Raw genomic sequence first — 20,171 nt, 5'->3', positions numbered from 1 at the left:
CTTGGGGGCTCCCCCTGAACTTGGGTGCTTCCACAGCCCTTGGGATCCTTGGCACGTAGTCGTTCCCAGTCCTTGTGAAATGCAGTACCCCTGCCTTTAAACCCAGTCTTCTATAGAACAATGAAAACCCCTTTCTTTGTTTCTCCTACACTGTGACAGGAATTAACAACTCAAGTAAGACAAAACTCCAAGAAAGCAAGCACCATTAAATACAGAAAAACAAAAACTGACTACAAATAGCCAAAGTACCAGTGCAACAATTTCTGGTCCTTTAAATACCAACAAGAGCAGCAAAGAATGTTTCCCTGCTCCCAAGATCCCTTAGTCCAGGGTAACCATGCCCCAGGTGTGTTGGCATATCTTTACTTTACCTGGCCCCCATTTCTGATGGCTCCCACCCAACAAGATGGGTTCTGTGTTGTTCCCAGCCCAATGAGAGCAAGTGTGTCTTGCCTCCCTAAATGACAAATACAAAGTACATGCGAAGTCCACCAGTTCCCAGTTAGGTAGGTCCTACCACACATGATCCGAGAAACATACCTATTTCCCTGATTGTCAGAGCAGTAATATTTGGCCCTTCTGAGCTTCATTGAACAACTAGCTCTTCCAAGCACAGACGTGCTCACATCTAGCACTTTCTATAGTATGAGATTCCTCTCAGGAGTCAGAAAAACTGTCTTGTAGTTGTACTGGGGCACCCTGTAAGGTCACAGAGGCACCCAAAGCAAGCATACAGGAGCATTCCTCATAAGTATCCAGGACACACAAGAATTGGCCCACAAGAGAAAAAAGAGGGCTGTTCTGTTCCAGGTCGAGCCTTAGGACAAGAGTAAAAATTATAGAAAATGGGAGAAGAAATACCAAATCTTATCAGGAAGCTGGGAGAGAAATCTGAAAACACTCAGCAAAGAGGAGATAAACAAAGGATGTGACTTGGGGCACATAACTGAGAGATTTGGGGTCTATGGACATCACAAAAGGGTACAGAAAATAACCAGAGGGGACAGGCTGGGAGGGGAAATACATTGAGAACAGGGGGAGCTCAGTTATGCGGGGCTGATTCATGTCTGGAGTTGCCTGCCAAGGAGGCAGGCGGCTGTAACCATGAAAGTGCTGAATGAAATCAAGGCTGGGCTAGAGGGTACAACATCTCCAAGTACCAAGGCCACATGCCGGGCAGCAGCCAACTTGCCCTAGGCTGTCCGTGGAAGCCTAGGGGGCCTTGCTCACACAGGTCCCTCATCTCATCCTGCCCCTGGCCCCCTCAAAGCCAGATCCAATGTGTCCTCATAGAGGTGACCTGACAAGAAATGAGCAAAGACAGGGTCCCCAGGGAGCATGGTTTTAAATTGCACCCACAGATTTAAGAGGTAGAACCACCTCTCTGTTGTACCTGGCCTCCCACCACCTCCAAACACCCAGGGCCCTTATTTCTCCAAATCACTCCTCTCCTCTCTAACTTTCCACCTGCCTGTCTTCCTCACCATCTGAGTATGTCCTGCCCTAAAGCCATGTTCTAATTGTGTGCTTCTACCTGGGAGTTTTTTAACTCCCAGTGCCAGACCCGACACCCACAGAGACTCTGGGCAGGTGGCCCAGCCTTGGGTGTTTTTTAAACACACCCAGGTGAGTCCAGTGTGCGGCCAAGATTGGCAGCCCTGGTTAAGATCCTGCAGGAAGCTGGCCGGGTAGCTGGAACTTCTCTTGAGGGCTCCATGTGCCCAGCTGTATTTTCTGCAGACAACCCTTTGCAAGGTCTTTTCCAAGCCAGAGACCAAGCAAGCCTCTGGTAAGTCCTCATCTGAGATAATACTGCACTGTCATACCCCTCAGACTGCTTCCAGAGATGCCAGTCTGACATGGAGAATTTGCCACGAATCTCATACTTGGGCAGAAAGTGGTGCCCAGGGTTTTTCTACTAGTTCTCAGCAGAGGAACTTCAGTCTTCTACTAAACACCCAGGTGTTTTTCTCCTTGGTACTCCAGGAATTCAGGCCTCAGCCTTCTTGAGTTTTCTACTAAGTTTAGCAAGTCCAACCCTCCCAAAGTTGAAGACTACTTGGGAGTCCTGTACATTCCTCTCCCCAGGGGCCCGGTGTTAAGAATGTCTATTTCTAACCAAACTGCAGCCCTTGTTGGCCAATCCAGAGCCTGTGCCTGGAGACGAAGCTCTGAGGATGGATGAGCCTCCAGCCTCAGGAAAACATCCTCCTGAAAGCCTGCTCATTTCCCCCAGGCCTGGGGATGCCAGGGAAAACAGGCATGGGCACGGACTCAGACGCAGCATCCTGGGGCACTCATCATCTAGGCTTCTAGGAATCCAAGAATCAGGTGGGCCCTTCCAGTGGTCTAGCAATAAGTACCCTCCTGTAGAAATATCCCATCCCAATTTAGTGCTTGTGGAACAGAAAAAAAAAAAAAGTGACCAGAAATTTTAATATGTTGGATTTAAGGTGAGTCATAGTCCAGACAGAACAGGCCCAGGATTGGCAGAAAAAAAGCATTTCCAAGGCTACATTACCATGAAGAAGAAACACCCTGGTAACTAGGGAGTGCCCCTTCAGGAAAGCACTCTATATAAAGTTAATTCTTCCATATACTCCAACCAAGGAAAATCTAGCCTGCTAATTTAACTTGTGTGGACATTTGTCAGTCCGGTAATACAATGATAGTTTAGGTATTCCAACATCTGTGGAGCTCTCCTCAATAAATTGGCCCATCCCTTGGTATTGCTGGCACAGGCCAGTGTTAGCTCATCTGCTACACCCCTCCCAGTGAGTTCAGCACCTTAGGCACTGAACAGTTTACCACATGCAGGGTCCCTCCAAGGATGACGCAAGACCACATGTGCCAGAATCACCTGTGGGTGGTAAACGTATCCTGCGTTCAGGCCTGTAATCAGTACCCCACTTTTTCTCATACTAGATCCATCAAAAGAAGGGGAAAGATACAAAAATGTCATCCACTGAGATTTTTCTTGCAAGCAACAAATTGTAAGAAGCAGCTTTTGTTTATATCCTGTGGTTAGTTCAAACCTCTGGTGATAATTTTGAAAGATTGCAAGATTTACTCTCTGAAGAAAGACATCTGAAAACTGTCCTCTAAGGAGACTTTCAGCATTGAAGACTGGAGCCAGAATGGGATGTCTCACTAGTGCGGAGGCAACCAGGAGTCAGGCAGGAAATGCACTTCACCATGTCCGCGTACGCGGTCACCAGGGCTGCGCCATAATGGATATCCTGTCCTCGGGAAGACCACCCAGCAATGGGAGGCTGGAGGCTGAGCCCGACCTTAGTGACCCACTTCTCTGCCTTATCCAGGCCAGAGTGGGATGGGCTGAGTGGTCAGCAGCAAGTTGAGGGAGTTCCCTTGGGAAAGGGAGAGCAAAGCTGTCTTCCTTCCACAAGAGGGAACCCACGTGGCCTTCCCAGGGATACCATGGAAGCCACACAGTTTGCACCACTGGTCTCTCTGTGAGTCCCCCCTCCCCTCCCCATGGAATCCAACCAATCCTCATTGCTAGGGGATCCCTAGAGTTCAGCAGAGCCAACCCCAAGTCGGTCCTTCCCCCCTCCATTCCAGCACCTTTTTCAGATCCCTGCTTCTGTTCCTGGTGTGGCAGTGTCCTCTAAGCTGTTAGGCCCACAACCTTGAACTTATTCCTGTGTCCCCACATCCAGCTGGCTCCTGGACAGGGTCAGTTCTTTCTAAATGCTCTCTCATCTCCCTTTCCTCTAGTTCCCATCACTACGACCTTGATTTAGGCCTTAAAATCCCCACCCTGTCCCAATCCTGTGGCAAAGACATCCAAACTCATCTCCTGAAATGCCACCTGGGAAATGTCACGTCCACATTCAGAGATGCACTGGAATTCTGAAATAAACAACAAAAAAGCTCGTTTAGGGAATTTTACCCCATGCCAGGTACTGTGCTAATTGCTATATCTTGTTTGATCCTTCTGATAATCTAATTTCTTAGATATCGTTAACCTATTTCACAGATGAATATACTGAGAGAAGTAAAATCAACTTGGACAATATTGCATGACTCAGAAATGGTAGAACAGAATTCCTGATTCCAAAGTCCATACTCCAAAGTGGCCATAGTCTATCGTCTCCCCAACAATTTTTGTTAATAGTCTAAATGTGCTGACTTTCCACCACCCAAACCAAATAGATTTTTTCCCAGAGACAGTTTATTTAGGAAAGTAGGTACACATTCAAGGAGGAATGCAAATACAGATAATCTCAAGGGAGAGACATCTTTTGGGATAATATACACATTCAAGGGAGAAGGCAGGCTAGCTCCAGAGAGAGACAGCCCCCAATAATTTATTTCTCCAGAAGATGAAGCAGTTGTGTATACTTTTGCCCCAGACAATGTCTGGCAGTATCCTATCATTATAAACTGTTGATTCTTCATTCAGACTAAAGTGTAAATGACTAGTAGTGGTTCCTATAACCATATGAATTTTGAATCTCTGAATTGAATCTGGCCTATACTGCTTAAGATTTAGTACTTTCTTCTCTTCTCCTTGTTGTTCTCTGAGACAGTGCTAGATTCCCATACAAGGTTCAGCTGCTACATCACACCATGTCTGGAAGTTTCCAAAATGACTTGCCTTGGCAGATGACTCTGCTCTTTAATTAGCTGTACAGTTGCTGCTTCCCTTTATTTAATATCAGGAAGTTTCTACTTGGTTCATCCCCTTCCCCCTCCTGGCCATAGTGCCTTCCTACTATTCTTTTCCCATTTTATACTTTTGTTTGGGCCTTTCCCCTTCAATGAGTTATCGGAATCCCATCTCAATCGAGGGACATTTGCCAAATTATCTGAACTCCTTAGCTCCATATGTGGCATCTGAAATCTTCCTTAAGCCCCTCTTCCCCTTATTTGGTAAGAATGCACACACTCTGTATGAACTATTCTAAGGCCGAACACCATTAAGAGTCAAGTTGAGTGTGGTTTGCAAATCTACCCTAACTTGGAGAAGTCCTGCCCTCAGCTATGTCAGCCATGTTCATAAGTTTTCTGTGAGCACCACAATATGAAAAATAGAACCCAGCATGGCACAAGATCCTTTCTTTTTGGTGAGAGGATAATTGATGAGTCTTTCTCCCCAACACACCTCCCTTCACCGTGGGATTTGCTTTGTGTGATAGATGCTCAAATACACTTGCATCCTCTAGAATGTTGGTTGGTAGGTGGGTAGCAGCCAAGAAGCACTGCTTATGGAAAGAGAAAGTCAAGTGGAAGATTAAGTAAAATCATGATAAATAATTCCCATGCTGATAAATAAGACGTAGCTATAACACCAGTTTGGTTAGATAACTTGGCTGGCACACTGGTGTATTTTCAAGATGGTAGCTATCTTCTTAGCTCTGTTTGACTAACCGTGTTTTTTGGAAGTTGCTGATGTGTTTACCTGTTGCATGAAGTCTGGGCTCTCCCTCCTTCCAGCTCCTGGCTCAGTTCTGACTCCATCAGAACACTGGTGTCCTTAACCAGCCTGGCAGCAATAACATTAGGGAACAATGATGCACTAAGCTGTATGGAACAAACTCCGAACCCGGAGCAGAAATAACTGGGAACTGGGACATTAAATTGTGAAAGAAAGATGAAACTTTAATTTTAAAACCTCAAATAAAGAAAATGGAATAGGCAAGAGATAAGAGGAGGGAGGACACAGTCCAAGGAGGCAAGTACATCAGTATAAGCAAAGGTTCTGGAAATGGTTATGAGCATGTAATGATGGATGGAATATCAGGAACAGAGAGAGATCTTGAGTAGAAATGAGAGTTTTTAGATTTAAAAAATTACAGATGATGGGGGCTGGGGCTGGGGCTCAGTGGTAGAACATTTGCCTAGCACATGTGAGGCACTGGGTTTCATCAGCACCACATAAAAATAAAATAAAGGTATTGTGTTCATCTACAATTAAAATTTTTTAAAAAATTAGAGATTATAGAGGAAGTGAGAAAAGTAATAAAACAAAACATATATAGCTGAATATGATATTGAAGTATAAACATTACGTTTGGGGAGAATTTTATTTTTAACCACTTCCTAGGCTCTGTGGACTATATTCAGCTTCAAAACATGACTTCTCCTGACATCTTCTATCTAGCTCTTCTAGATTAAAATATTGGCTAAGTAGGTAACTGGTTATTTCTTTGTAAGTTCTGCTTTCTCATCTCTTGGAAATGAATTTTGTTCCGAGTCACACACCTTGCACCTGATAGATGAGGAGACACATTGGACTCAAGACTCCAGAGCTAGGCAGTGGAACCTCAGAACCTTATGGATGTCGGTCAAGACAGCCGGCAGCTGTACTCTGAGACATTCATGATAGGTGCATTCACTCCCAGACTCAAGACCAGCCCTGGTCTGGTTTCTTAATCTGTAAAAATGACTAAAGTATTTGTCTAAGCGTCTAGGATTTGGCAAGAGTCCAGAGCCAAGCATTCTCTCCCCAGAGAGTTCTGTCTCTTTTTTAATAGTAGCCTGATGGAGACATCTCAGGTCATGGCAGGCAAGTGCTTTGTGCTCTACATAAGACTAGGAAATTGTTCACATATGTTGTTAGCATTATCCCTCCCTGTTCCTATTATAGGATAACGAACTTTAACTCTGTCCTCGCTATTACAACTTTATATGAAATCAACTTGAATGAATTGCTGGCCAAATTCAAGGTCTTCCATTTTAAGGTCTTTTTCTCATGTCATTTGTGTGTTTTGTGAGAACTCCCCTTCTTAGCCTCTTCAGAACCAAGTTGAAATATTCCAAATTTAAATCCATGCTTCTGCAATTCTGCTTTTGCTATATCTTTAGTGATTTCTCAGGATATAGTATACCTAGATTAATGTTGAATGTTTCTAAAGAAATCTGGTAGTCTGTGGGTCAGTTATCTAGAACATAATTAAAAGGGGCTAGGAGGAGGATGAAGACTTGGTGGAGATTCCATGAGAGGCCTCTGTCTACATCTAGGTAGCATTAAGGTGTCGCTGACTCATGAAATTGAATTTTAGTTTCCTTCCAAACTTAAACCTTTCTTCTTACAACTTCATTTAGGATCTGGCTGCCTTACTTTATATCATTTTTTTTCTTTCTTCTCCTCCTCCACTTCCTCCCTCTCCTCTTTATTCTTCTTTCCCTTCATTGAATAATTACAAAGAAAAGCCTATGTAAGAGTATTGAGTAAGAGTTATCAAAAATAGGGGAACAAGAAAATGGGCTTGGAAGATAGACACTGACTTTGGGGAATAATTAGAAGGTTGAGAAATGACTGAATGAGGATTAAATGGGTTGTGTAAGGTAAGAGAATAAAACAGAGTAGCCTCTTACGGAGGTAGTCATGTGAAACAGAAAACTCCAGATGGGTTTGACGTGGGGAAACCTAGGGCAGATGTTCCTTGCACCAGCCAGCACTATGGGCAGTGTGGTTGCTTTCTGCAGATGTCTGGGTGAGTAGGCGACAGAGAGGGACAGTGGACAGAATTCTACGGACAGGATGTTTTCTAGACAGATGTTTGAGCAGACTAAAGTCCTTAATGGAAAAAGGCAAGAATAAATAAATAATTGGACCTAACTTTGTGTCTGTCCCTATACATTTAAAAAATCCCGTGACTTGTTTTAATTGGAATCCAAACAGTGAGCCTGATTTAGATGGCAGTGTCATAACTCTTGGTCTGGCCTCAATTCAATAATCAATTTTGAAGTTTTGTGTGAGAAAATCAGCTCAGAGTGAATTAAAAATGTCTTTATCTTTAAAAACAGAAATAAATTCTGGATCTATTGCAGCCATCTTGAAAGACAGGCTCTCACTGAGTTGCTTAATGCCTCACATTTGCTGGGGCTGGCTTTGAACTTATGATCCTCCTGCCTCAGCCTCCTGGCTGCTGGGATTACAGGTGTGCGCCATTGTACCCAGCTAAATATATATTTTTTAAAAGGTCTGGGATGTGGCTCTGTGGTTAAGCATCCCCCATGATATGAAGTAAAGCAACCAAATCCCACCCCCCCAGTTCAGTCCCCAATCCTAAATTTTAAAAAAAGAAAGAAATAAAAAGAGTAGAAAGGGTGAGAAGTTGTTTGGTTGTTCGTTAAAGAGTTATAGAGCTGAGTGCTCCCCTTAAGTAAAACAGAACCTTCCGGAATTGTACTGTGGGACCGACAGGCAGTTCAAGAGAATGGTTAGCAGTAAAGTTGCTTTCCAGTGGGATTCATGGTGATGGGCTTTGGAGTCGAGGTGCAGCACTGTGGTGGCTTCATAGCAGCCGATGGCACTCTTACCTTCTTCCACACATGACTTGTCCTCTTGGAGTTCCTGTGGGTCACCATGAAGCCTCTCCCTCCCTCCCCGAGGCATACATCACTCAGCTCTCTGTAATGCTGCCGTGTTCTGCTTTTATCAAGAGTCCCCCCCCATTCCCTCCACTCATGCCCAGGGAATTTCCAGACCAGGTGGGCAGCAGAGAGACAGGGAGAACCCAGGAGGGAGATGCCAAGTATCAGCTCAGAACAAAGTGAGTGCCAGGCTGCTGCAGATCCCTGTCACACAGTCAAGTTGAGATCAACCCGCCTCTACCGACTCTGTGAGGTCTATTGATCACTCCAGTATTTGCCTGATCATCCATTGATATGACCTCCCTTTGCAAGAGGGTACGTATCAAAACCTAAAGGCCATTTTATAGTTCAGCACTTTTCAGTTTAGAAATTGTTCAGTTTAGAAACTTCTCACTGTGCTATGGAGCCCAACCTTTGTTCAAGAATATTTGAAATAGCCAACATTCCCTCCTCTGCCCTTCTACCATCACCCCACAGGAGATAGAAAATAATGCTGATTTTTTATGGTATAGGACTCTGGCAGAATTCTAGACCTAACCTGGTAGTAAGATGGACAAGTTACTTTATGTTTTTAGAATAGTCTAACTGTTGACTTAAGCCCATTTACCTAAATTTTATATGATTCCAAGGGTTGGGAGAGAAAAAAGGGACCTCACAATCTGGTTTGTCCTGATCTTGAACCCCCTGGAATGGCTCTTATTCAAAGTATTCCTGGGTTCAAATGTTTTTTTAAAAAAATTCTTGCTTCCCTTGAATGTTCTGATTCTTGACATAATAGGAGGGTTGGAGAGAGATAGAAATAATAGGTCTGCTCTCTCTTTAGTGCTTCAATTTTAGCATAATTAATTCTTACATTATACTATGGTTGCTGGTGCAAGAAGAGATGCACAGACCAATGGAACAGAATAGAGTGCAGAAACAGACCCACACACATATGGTCAATGGATTTACCACAAAGGCATTAGCAATTCATCAGGAAAAGGATGGTTTTTAAATAAATGGTGCTGAAGCAATTAAATGCCTACCTCATAGAAATTAATTCAAGAGGAACCAAAAACCTAAATGTAGAAAAGAACTTATGTGCAAGGTTTTGTAGAAGAAAATAGGACTAGGCAAGGTTTTTAAACGGGATACAAAAAGCACAAACCAAGAGGGAAAAAACGTGATAACGTGATCTGTATTAAAATGAAGAACATTCACTTAAAAATTATTCCATGGAGCTAGGCATAGTGGTTCACGCCTGTAATCCCAGGGGCTTGGGAGGCTGAGGCAGGAGGATCACAAGTTCAAAGCCAACTTCAGCAAAATCGAGGTGCTAAGCAATTCAGTGAGACATGTCTCTAAATAAAATACAAAATAGGGCTAGGGATATGGCTCAGTGGTTGAGTGCCCCTGAATTCAATCCCTAGTACCAAAAAAAAAATTTTTTTTTTCATGAGAAAATCCGTGGCCTGTGTTCAAGGTCTCTGACAGCGTTCCAGGCTGGCGCTCTTCCCTGTGCACCCTAGAGGCTGCCCCTGACCAAGACTGAGAGCTCTGCTGCCACTAGGGAGACCAACACAGGTTAAAACAAGTGGGACTTTGCAAGGTGAAGCAAAACCTCACAGCAAAACCGCCTTGCATTCCTTGTGTGGTTTTGAGATGTGAGAGGAAGCTTTGTTCCTGAGCCCCTCCAAATCTCTGAACACTGGTGTATTCTTCCCAGAACAATCCCTGGAGATCCCCTGAGCTTTGAGGTCAGGCTGCCAAGTGTGTGTGGGAAGGAGGACCGAGCAGCAGGGGGCCCTCAGAGACGTGGGTGAAAGTAGTTCAAAGTCCAGCCAGATCCGGTTATGTGGTGTCCAGGCCCTTGGGGATCCCAGGACCCTGGAGGAAGCCCAGGAGAGGGTGTGGCCCAGCCCTTGGTTCTGTATTGTGCCTTCAGACTCGGAAACATCTGAGACTGAGCCAGAAAAATACATAAATAGAGCACAGCTATGCCCCCAAATCCACCATTGCAACAGAAGAGCCAAGACCCCGCGTCAAGATATATGCTTCCTATTCAGACCTATGGTTTGAAGGGAAGGAAGCACAAAATATATTTAGAGCTTTCAAACTTTGATTGTTTTGCGCATTCTTACAAAGGGGGAAAAAGAAGAAAAATATCCTGAGGGATTTTAAGGAAAAAAAAAAAAAACTTCTAATACTTTAGATGAGTGGGAAAATCTTTCTGGGGTCATTTCCTTTCTGTTTCGAGAAATTAATATGTGCTGGAAATAGCCTGTTGCAAAAGGGGAGACTTCATGTCCTTTGAATGCTGATTATGCCAGAAAACTTTCCAGCCCTGAAGGGGAGGTTGTCCTTTCCCAGGACCCTGATGCGGGATGACCTTGCAGTTAGATATTTGACTAGACTAGAAGACCCCGGGGCTGCCAAGATAAGAAATTTAGAAGGAATAATTAACTCATTCATTCGAGAAACAGTGTAGAGCACAGAGGAGGGGCCACAAGGGGCTCTTTCTGAGTCTATGTCCTCTCCCCTGTGGACCGTTCCAAGTCTCTTGGATGGTCCCTCGTGGCTGGATGCTGGTGCTCAGAATTAACATAAGTGCAATAGTAATTACCACTAAAGATAAGTGCATGTTTCTCCCCCCCCCCAAGATGTTGGGGCAGCTGGCCCCTCCAGGGGAGGAAGCAGTAGTAAGCACACACTCTTTCAATATCATCTGTTTGCTCCAAAAGTGTGTGTGTCAGGGCTGAACCAGAAATCAGCCAGTGTATATGGGCATATATACCACAGGATTAAAGTTCTGAGCCATTCCTATGATATCTTATTTAGGCATCCGTCTCCCCTCAATTGATTAGAGCAAGAGTCGGTAAATTTCTTCAGTGAAGGGTTAGATCACCGGTATTTTAGGCCACCAGGTCTCAGATGTAACTGCTGACCCCTGCCATGGTGGCACAAATGGTCATGGATATGTCCAGTAACACTTTATTTTACAGACACCAAAACCATTTTTACATGCCATGAAATATTAACCTTCCTTTAATTTTTTTTCCAACCATTTAAAAAGCGCAAGGACCTTAACTTACAAACTATAAAGATACAATACCGGGCTGAGGGGGGTGGTGGGCAGATTTGGCTTAGGGACCACACTTTGCCAACTCTGTGACCAGAGAGACAAGTCAGTGGTAAAAGGATGCACAGTGTGGGTGTTGACCTGAGTAAGCCTCTCTGAGGAGAGCTATGGAAGTGAGGGCTGGCTTCCAGAATTAAGGGCATAGGGAAGTGTCATTCTGGCCTCCTTCAGAAGGTGCTGACTCCATTCAAGCCATACCTTCAAGATGACCCCACTCACTGTGTCCCCTACCAGAGACCTGGACACTGAGAACTCTGGGAATGAGCCCTCTCCTTGGGGTTCTGGTCACAATAGGCAGTCACTGTTCTTTACAAATTGTATTGGAAGAAAGACCCTCTATCATCTTGCTTGATGAAGACCCTCCTCCCAGTCCCCCAGGGCACCCAGCACTCCCCACTTTCTCTTCATCTTGACCTGATTTCCTTGTACCTGTCAATCTTAGACCTTCAGCTTCTTGAGTCAGGGGCTGGGTGTTCAGCATACTTTGAAAAAACCTCTTAGATTTTTTTTTCTTTGACTACCCAAAGGGCGGTTGGTTGTTTATCCCCCTCCCCGAAATAGAAATACTGATAAACAAACAAAAGAAAACATTAAATTTTTGAAACTCAAATTAATGGAAAAATCCCAGATAATGCAAAACAGCTGGTAAATTAAAACTCATTTAAGCACAGTTTGGGAAAGAACAGATTTTTCTTCCTAATTGTTTTTGTTGGTTTGCTTGTTAAGATTCCTGCATTCCCAAAGTGGAGACTCAAATCAGACTGGTGTCAGGAAGAAGCCAGACTAGTCTTTGAAATTCATTTCAAATATCCTCAGAGGAGACAGCTTCATAAACATTAAGTATTTAGTTCCTAGGATGCCAAATAATGTTCAGAGCTATTAAAAATTGGTTTGGCTTTGTGCCCTCTCTTGTAGGTCCTTCCATTGTGACGCCACCCAAGGACATCTGGAATGTCACTGGTGCCCAGGTGTACTTGAGCTGTGAGGTCATCGGAATCCCAACCCCTGTTCTCATCTGGAACAAGGTCAGTGGCACAGATTTCTGGAAGATCCTAGGGTAACAAGCTTATCTCACACTGCCCAGGGACCATAGCCATGTGAAATCCTCTACAGGCCCATTCCCTGCTATTTCTTCAGAGTGCAGAACCCAGCAGCCTGAGACAGCTCCCCTGGATCTAGCGAATATTTTACTGACCTCCACAACAGGCCCTGCCCTACTTTTGCTAGGGACCCTGAGATGTTAGAGTCTGTAAAAAAGTCAGGATGGCGCCTGGAAAATATTAGAGTCTGTAAACAAGTCTGGATGGCGCCTAGCAAAATGCCAGAGGGAGTGGTTTGTGAAGTAACACCAGCGAGCCATTAAGTGTGGAGATTCCTTATTGGTTGACTGATGTATCTAGTTTATGCTAATTAGATAAGCTGTATGGAATGTATAAATACTGCTCCTGTCCTGCAATAAACGGCTCCTACTCCTGCTGTATCAACGTACACAAGTTGTTCGTCACCCCCCGGTTATTTTGCTGCAGCCGGACTGCAGCACTGAGAAACCAGAAAAACAACAACACTGAACACCTTGACCCACCCCGTCTGTGTGTATGTGTGTGTTTGCATGCAGGGGAGACTGCAGCATAATGGTTAAGAGTGTGAATTCCTCTCTTTCTGCCCAAAAGTGGATCCCCCAACTATTTGCCAAAGCATCAGTCTCCTCACTTAAGACTGAAGTCCCCAACATTTGACTCCTTTGGATCCTGTCTGCTGAGAGAACTTGTTCACATTCTATAAGGAGGAGGTCGGGGGTCTGGCTAAGAAGTTAAAGGAAGCTTTGTGAGCCTGCATTATTCTTAACAGATTCCCACGTGCTGGAAAATAGGATGAGTAAATGTTAAGGACATGGGAGTGGGTGGAAGGAGTGAGGTGCAATGTATCCCTCCAGGTGCCATGGCCCCAGGGTCCTGTTAGAGACAGGAGAGTCTATTCCAGAACAGAGCATTTAAAAAAGAACAAGGGAAGAACATCAAAGGAAAGATTTTCTCCTGTTTGAATTTTGCTGAATGCTACTTGCAAGTGGAAAACCATGATATTATTTTAACAAATAAGCTTTAAAACGACTTTCCAAATGGAAAAATAAAGAATGAGAGTTCTTCCGCCAGGTCAGCCGGGTTCTTTGTAAGCCAGGGTTTATCAGCCTCAGCACTATTGCAATTTGGGGACAGATAATTCTTTGTTGTGGGGGCTGCCTGTGCTTAGGAAGATGTTTAGCAGCATCCCTGATCTGAACCCACTAAATATCAATAGCACCCTCCCCCTGTCCTCAAGTGACAATTAAAAATATCTCCTTTGGGGCTGGGGATGTGGTTCAAGTGGTAGCGCGCTCACCTAGCATGTGTGAGGCACTGGATTCAATTCTCAGGCCCACATAAGTAAAATATATTGTCCACCTAAAACGAAAAAATAAATATTTAAAAACAAAAATCTCCTAACATTGCCAAATGTACCCTGGGGGAAAAACTTCACTCCAGATTGAAAAACGCTATTGTGGGCTGGGGGTGTTAGCTCAGTGCTTCCCTAGCATGTGTGAGGCCCTGGGTTCCACCTCTGGTACCACAGCCAGGCAGGACAAAACCCAGAGGAAAGAAAGGGTTTGCCCTGCTGCAATGCAAAAATCCCTCTGTAAGCGTTTGAACAGGTCGGGTCACCTGCCAGCCTCTGGCACCCCCACGTGGCCACAAGAATGTGGCCACTGAGAAAGCACCTGGTTTGAGTAGAGTCCCAGTAGAAATAACAGAAAATGCCTGAGGCTGAGGAGTGGGTAGTCAACACCAGCTGTACTACACTGCCCTTTACAGCTGAAACTCCTGTTTTAGGAAGCAATGAAATTTAACCTCAATTAAAAAAAAATCTGTTTTTAAAAGGAGGGTATTAAGAGAAGAAACGCAGCCCCAATGTGTTCCTTTGCCTCTACTGCACAAGCTGCCGACATTCCTCATTACTTATTTGGATCTCACTGGTTTGCCCTGTGGGTGGAGAGGTGGATTCCCAGTGTCCAGGGAATTTCCATAAAAAGCTCTGTTGCAGTTTTCTATAGCTCCCTAGGGATAGTTACACAAGAGAAACCAGAGTGCCCGAGTATCCTGGGGCATAGAATCCTATTGCCAAATCTTGTCAGAGAGAAATGTCTTCAGTCGTTGCTCTGCCACGCCCCAGCTATCATGCACACATACCAGGGAACAATTTGCCTTGGAACTGTATGGGACAGATCTATGGAGAGGGCCGAGTTAAGGGAAGGGAAGGAGTCAAGGTAGACAGAAAAACACACAAAATACATTTTCTCAAATCTTGCTAGAAAGGAGCAAAAGCCCAACCATAACGCTCCACTGATTTCCTTTGCCTTCATGATGTGAGGTCACTTGCATGACCTAAAGCAAAGGCTTTCAAACTGCAGACCATGACTCACATTAGTGAGTCCTGGAATTGGTGCAGGGATCACAACCAGCATTTTCTTATTAAAAAAAAAAAAAGAGTACAGAAAATATGTTAGGGCATATTAAAGTATTTTTTGGTAAAACTTTCATGTATCCCAAATGACCAGGTGAAAAGTACTTCTTCTTTAGGCCATGGCAAAAAATGAGGAAGTCACTGACCTAGATAATCAAACAGGCATTTGTTTCTCTCCGCTCTCCTGAAACCAGGCCATGAAGAATACGGACAGATTTAAGATCATATATTATTTCAAATCCAATTTAAGCACAGAACCCTTTGGATAGAAGTGAACGTTAGAATCCTTACTTGTTAAACAATGCACCTGACTCAGAGAAGGCAGTGTTCTTTGTGACTTAAGGATTTAGCAGCAGCAGTACTAGGGGACACAAATGACTTCTAAGTCACAGAAGGCTGCAGCAGCAATTTTTGTGGGGGTCCCAGCCCGGTGAGTGGGCTGTTTTGATAATTCCTGCCATTAACCATTCTGCACCTTCTCAGCAAACCCATGAGCAATATTTTTAAATGGGGACATGAACTGAAATAGCCATATATGACCAGACTTCTCTGTAAGTCTGAGATAATGCAATGAAATTTAACTTCTTCCAGACATGGAGGTTTCTAAGAGGCTGTCCATTTAATTCTTTTCCTGTCTGGACATTTCTTTAGATTATGGCTTGAATGGCCTCTAAGAATGTTTTTTTTTTTAATTAAATACAGTGATAATGATAAGAGGGGAAATATCCAAAGATATATAAAGAAATATTTCATAATCCCTCCTCTGCCCACCCCTGAAATAAATACCCAATGTGAACTGCCCTGGTTTGTGTCCTTCTCTTCCCCTTTTCAAACATACAAAAACATACCCTCTAGCGTGAGCGGTAAAATGAAAACAGTCTGCTAATAGATTCGTTTGGATTTGCTTTTCTCTAATAAATACTTCATGGACATCCCTTAAGCCTTCTTCTCAGTAGCTATAATATTCCACAGATGGAGGGGCCATGATTTATTAAACCATTCCTGTATTGTTTTCATTGTTTCCTTTTTTTTTTTTTCACATCTTAAGCAATGCTCCCTTAACATCTTAGTACACATCTCCTATACACTACTGCTTCCATTTCCTTAGGGTAGATGCCCCCAAAGCTACAGGACTAGGTCAAACTACCTGTCTTAATAGACATTGTCCAATTACTATCTAAGGATGGCAGTAAGTCACTCTCACCAGCGGGAGGGGGGGGGGGTGCCATTTCCCTGCAGCCACCCAGAACTGAATAACTCCCTTTTCAGTTGGGTTAATACATCTCATTATTGCTTTCATCTTCTTGACTACATTAAGAAGATTTTCACGTCTGGGTTTTCTCATCTCTGAACCGCCCTCTCATTTGCCTTTTGCCCACTTTATATTGAAGTGTTCCTTATTACAATCAGCTTGTGGCTTTTTTAAATTTAAGATGTTGACCCTTGATCATGTATTACAAATTTTTTTTCCCAGTCATTTCATCTTTTATTCGTTTACAGTGACTAGGGATTTGAATGTTTTAACAGAGATGCACATTCTATTTCATCATAAAACTCTTCTGAAGATTTGCCAAAAAGCAAATATGTTCTATAATACATAAATGTCCTTTAAAGTTTCCCAGAAATCAGCAAACTCTTGAAATCTTTTAACCTACAACAATCAAACTAACCTATTCTTATTCTATAAACACTGGAACTTTGTCTTATTTATTGCTCATTACAATAATAGGATTCAGGAAGACTTTGTTGTAACTAAAGTACAACCAGAAAGGCTGAAATAACTTCATGGGTCAGCCTCCCATGGTGATTGACAAGGCAGTCTCTCCTGCCTGCCCTTCAACATTAAGACTCTGAGCCACTTCCAGCCTATTGAATATCTTCAGAATTGTCTTAGAAACCACATTTCTCAGGCTGCATCATTTTTTAAGTAGAAAAAATACATATTTGTCAGCATTTAAGCTCTACTTACTCAAGTAAGGGAGAGTTTGCCACATAAAAATTCCAGGCATTTCCATGTTTTCTACATGGTGTATAACTTTTTATAATGTGTTAATTAAAATACATTATGAGTCCTGTTAAATATTGTGTTGAACAAGAACAATTTCTCCATGCATAGTGGATTGGGTTAATTAGCACAAAATGCTTTTTACTAAGCGCTACATGATCTAAGGATCAACCACTCAGTTGCTAAGATCCAGTATATATCTGTGCTGAAGTGTTTTTGTTTTGGTCACACACAAAACCTTTATACGAGTACTTGCTTTGGCAGCACATATACTAAAATTGGAAGGATACAGAGATTAGTATGGCCCCTGTGCAAAGATGACATGCAAATTCATGAAGCATTCCATATTTTTTTTTACCAGTTAATAGAAAAGATGAATGTTTTTTTTTTAATTTTAATATTTATTTTTTTAGTTTTCGGCAGACACATCTTTGTTTGTATGTGGTGCTGAGGATCGAACCCAGGCCGCACGCATGCCAGGCGAGCGCACTACCGCTTGAGCCACATCCCCAGCCCCATGTTTTTTATCTTCACTTTCCCAAAGCATTAAAATATATTTTTCAAAAGCAAATCCCCTCCCAATTTTTTATGTTTCTGGGATTTCATAAATAAAAGCCAGAGATACTACTTTTAACCATGAATCAAATTAATGCTTATCCCAAAATATTAAGAATCATTATTAACGTGTGTGTTGTGTTGCGTGTGCTGGGGACCAAACCCTGGTCCTTGCACATGCTAAGCAAGCACTGTATACTACTGAGCTATACTGTCGGCTCCAAGACCTTTTTTTTTTTTTTTTTTTTGTAGTTGTAGATGGACAGCATGCCTTTATTTTGTTTCATTTTCATGTGGTGCTAAAGATCAAACCCAGTGCCTCACACATGCTAGGCAAGTGCTCTGCCACTGAGCTACAGCCTCAGTCCCAGCCCCAAGACCATTTTTAAGTAACTATTTCAAAAGCTGCTATTTCTACCAGCTATTTGGAAAACTGAAGGCAAAACATTCCAGTTATCTGTTTTGTCTTTATAGCATTCATGAGAGAAAGATATTGAATTATCTGGTTTTTTTCGAATGGTGGCAATGTGGGGAAATTCCATTTAAAAAAAAAAAAATTAACTGGCTTTGGCATAGAAGAAAATTAAAAGGAAACTACCTTTCTGATGTTGTAAATCCTTCCTAATTACAAAGATACTAACAGTAAACATTCACTTGGTTCTTAAAAGAGGCCTAGGATAGAATGAACAAACATTACTTCCTGTATCTTTTTTTAAAAAACTTAAAAACTGAGTTGCTAAGGAGTACACATGGAGGGATTACAAGTAAATTTCTTCTGTATATTTTCCAAAGCTTATATAATAAACTTTTAAGATGAAGGGGAAAGTAAGGACGATATTCATTAAACCAACTGAATTTCCTCTTAACTCATCTTCTGAATCCCATCATGACATGCACAGAAATAGGCAGCAAGTTTTGCCATAAGAGAACAAGGATAGCGGCATGTATTTGACAGGTCTTTTTGACCTCAGGTCTTCTGTAAATCATTTGATGAATACTTAGCCCTCAGAACAAAGTAATAGAACTAGCTTTGGACTCTAGCTACTATTTATCCATTCATTAGGCTGTTACAGGAAGAGCCCCAAGGACCCCAAGCATCAAACTAGCACTAGATGACTGTCAGTCTAACATGGCCTGTTAGGCAAGAAAGGCCCAGTACTGAGGAGCAGAATTTCTAAGGGCCTGGGTGAGTGATAGCAGCCAGTGGCAGGAAAGGCTGGCCTCGTACATTCTCCAAGCGTGTAGAGAAGCACATTATTTTTGTTTAAAACATGCTGCTTACAGGGGAATAGAGGAATTAAGAGGACTTCTGTTTTACAAGTATTTGGGTAAAGGGAACTTGTAGGTAAAGTGCTGGGTTTAACCCAATGAGAATGTCTGATGACCACCAAGAGCAATTTTGGAAATGTAGCCATTTCCAAGTTGATGTTTTGATGCAGAGAGCTGACTTTCCTTGTGTTTTTGCAGGTACAAAGGGGTCAGTATGGAGTTCAAAGGACAGAACTCTTGCCTGGTGACCGGGACAACCTGGCCATTCAGACCCGGGGTGGCCCAGAAAAGCATGAAGTAACTGGCTGGGTGCTGGTGAGTACCAAGAGCTGGCAAGAATTTTGTTCTTAGGATTAGACACTCACAGCCCTGGTAAATGTACCCAGTGTCCTGCCAGCCTGAAAAGTACTTCCTCTTCCACATCTCTGGAACAGCCTGACCAAGGAGTCGGTCATTGGTCCCATTTCAAAGGGAACTAAATAAAAGAAGAGTTGAAGTTGACTGGATGTTTTAGAAACAACCAATGAATTAATGAGAACTCAAAAAAAAATTTTCCTAAAAGTTCAAAGCAAAATTCTTATGGGAAACTAAATGACCCAAGCATTATTTTAATTGAGTAGTGACTAATGAATATTTTAGTTTACATTTGATATTCAGATACTACTTAGAAATATCAAGGTTTCCCTAACATTGGTATGTGCACCTATCTAGTTTTTAACTTCAACAATATTTCAAAAGTTGCCCATGACATTTCCTCAGAGTATGAATCCTCTCAACAGACCATAAGTCTTCCAGCACAGGACTTGCACTACTTCTGATAGTATCTTTACTAAAATTCTTTGGTCATCTTAGGAAACTATGATATAATGGAAGCTACTAAAAGGAAAAAAAAAAAAAAAAAAAGCCACCACAGAAGAACTAAAGATCCTTTTTCTCCCCACAGGTATCTCCCCTAAGTAAGGAAGATGCTGGAGAATACGAGTGTCATGCATCCAATTCCCAAGGACAGGCTTCTGCATCAGCAAAAATTACAGTGGTTGATGCTTTACATGAAATACCAGTGAAAAAAGGTATATAATCAATCTCACAGCCACTTGAAAGAATAACTAGTGATTTGCTTAATAAACAGAACCAAGAATCAAAGCATCAAACATATCATTAGGGGGCTGGGACTATAGCTCAAGGTAAAGTGCTTGCCTGACAAGTGTTGAGGCACTAGGTTGGATCCTAGGCAGCACATAAAAATAAATATACTGTGTGTTCATCTACAACTAAATAAATATTTTTTTAAAAAAAACTATTAATAAAAATTCAGTAAAGTCAGGAATCCCCAAGGACATTAAATATGCCATTAAAATGTAGAATACGTGGTTCCAAAAGAGT

At 42.6% G+C, this 20,171-nt stretch overlaps 1 protein-coding gene and 1 non-coding gene across 2 annotated transcripts in view; both read left to right on the top strand.

The window, feature by feature from the left end:
* Igfbp7 (insulin like growth factor binding protein 7) overlaps window positions 1-20,171 on the top strand; it is a 67,513-nt gene that overhangs the window by 46,486 nt on the left and 856 nt on the right. Inside the window, exons 2-4 of the mRNA XM_046468013.2 lie at window positions 12,380-12,489; window positions 18,987-19,103; window positions 19,732-19,858. Coding sequence (XP_046323969.1) covers window positions 12,380-12,489; window positions 18,987-19,103; window positions 19,732-19,858 — 354 coding nt within the window. The remainder of the gene's footprint in view (window positions 1-12,379; window positions 12,490-18,986; window positions 19,104-19,731; window positions 19,859-20,171) is intronic.
* On the top strand, window positions 17,213-17,316 carry LOC124110038 (U6 spliceosomal RNA). Its single transcript, XR_006857165.1, has one exon. It is a non-coding gene; the product is annotated as a U6 spliceosomal RNA (small nuclear RNA).

This window comes from Marmota monax, unplaced genomic scaffold, assembly GCF_021218885.2.
Source record: "Marmota monax isolate L192 unplaced genomic scaffold, Marmota_monax_Labrador192_F-V1.1 WCK01_AAM20220418_F8-fsc00025, whole genome shotgun sequence".
Classification (NCBI taxonomy): Eukaryota; Metazoa; Chordata; class Mammalia; order Rodentia; family Sciuridae; genus Marmota; species Marmota monax.
This window is presented reverse-complemented; position numbering and strand designations above follow the sequence as displayed.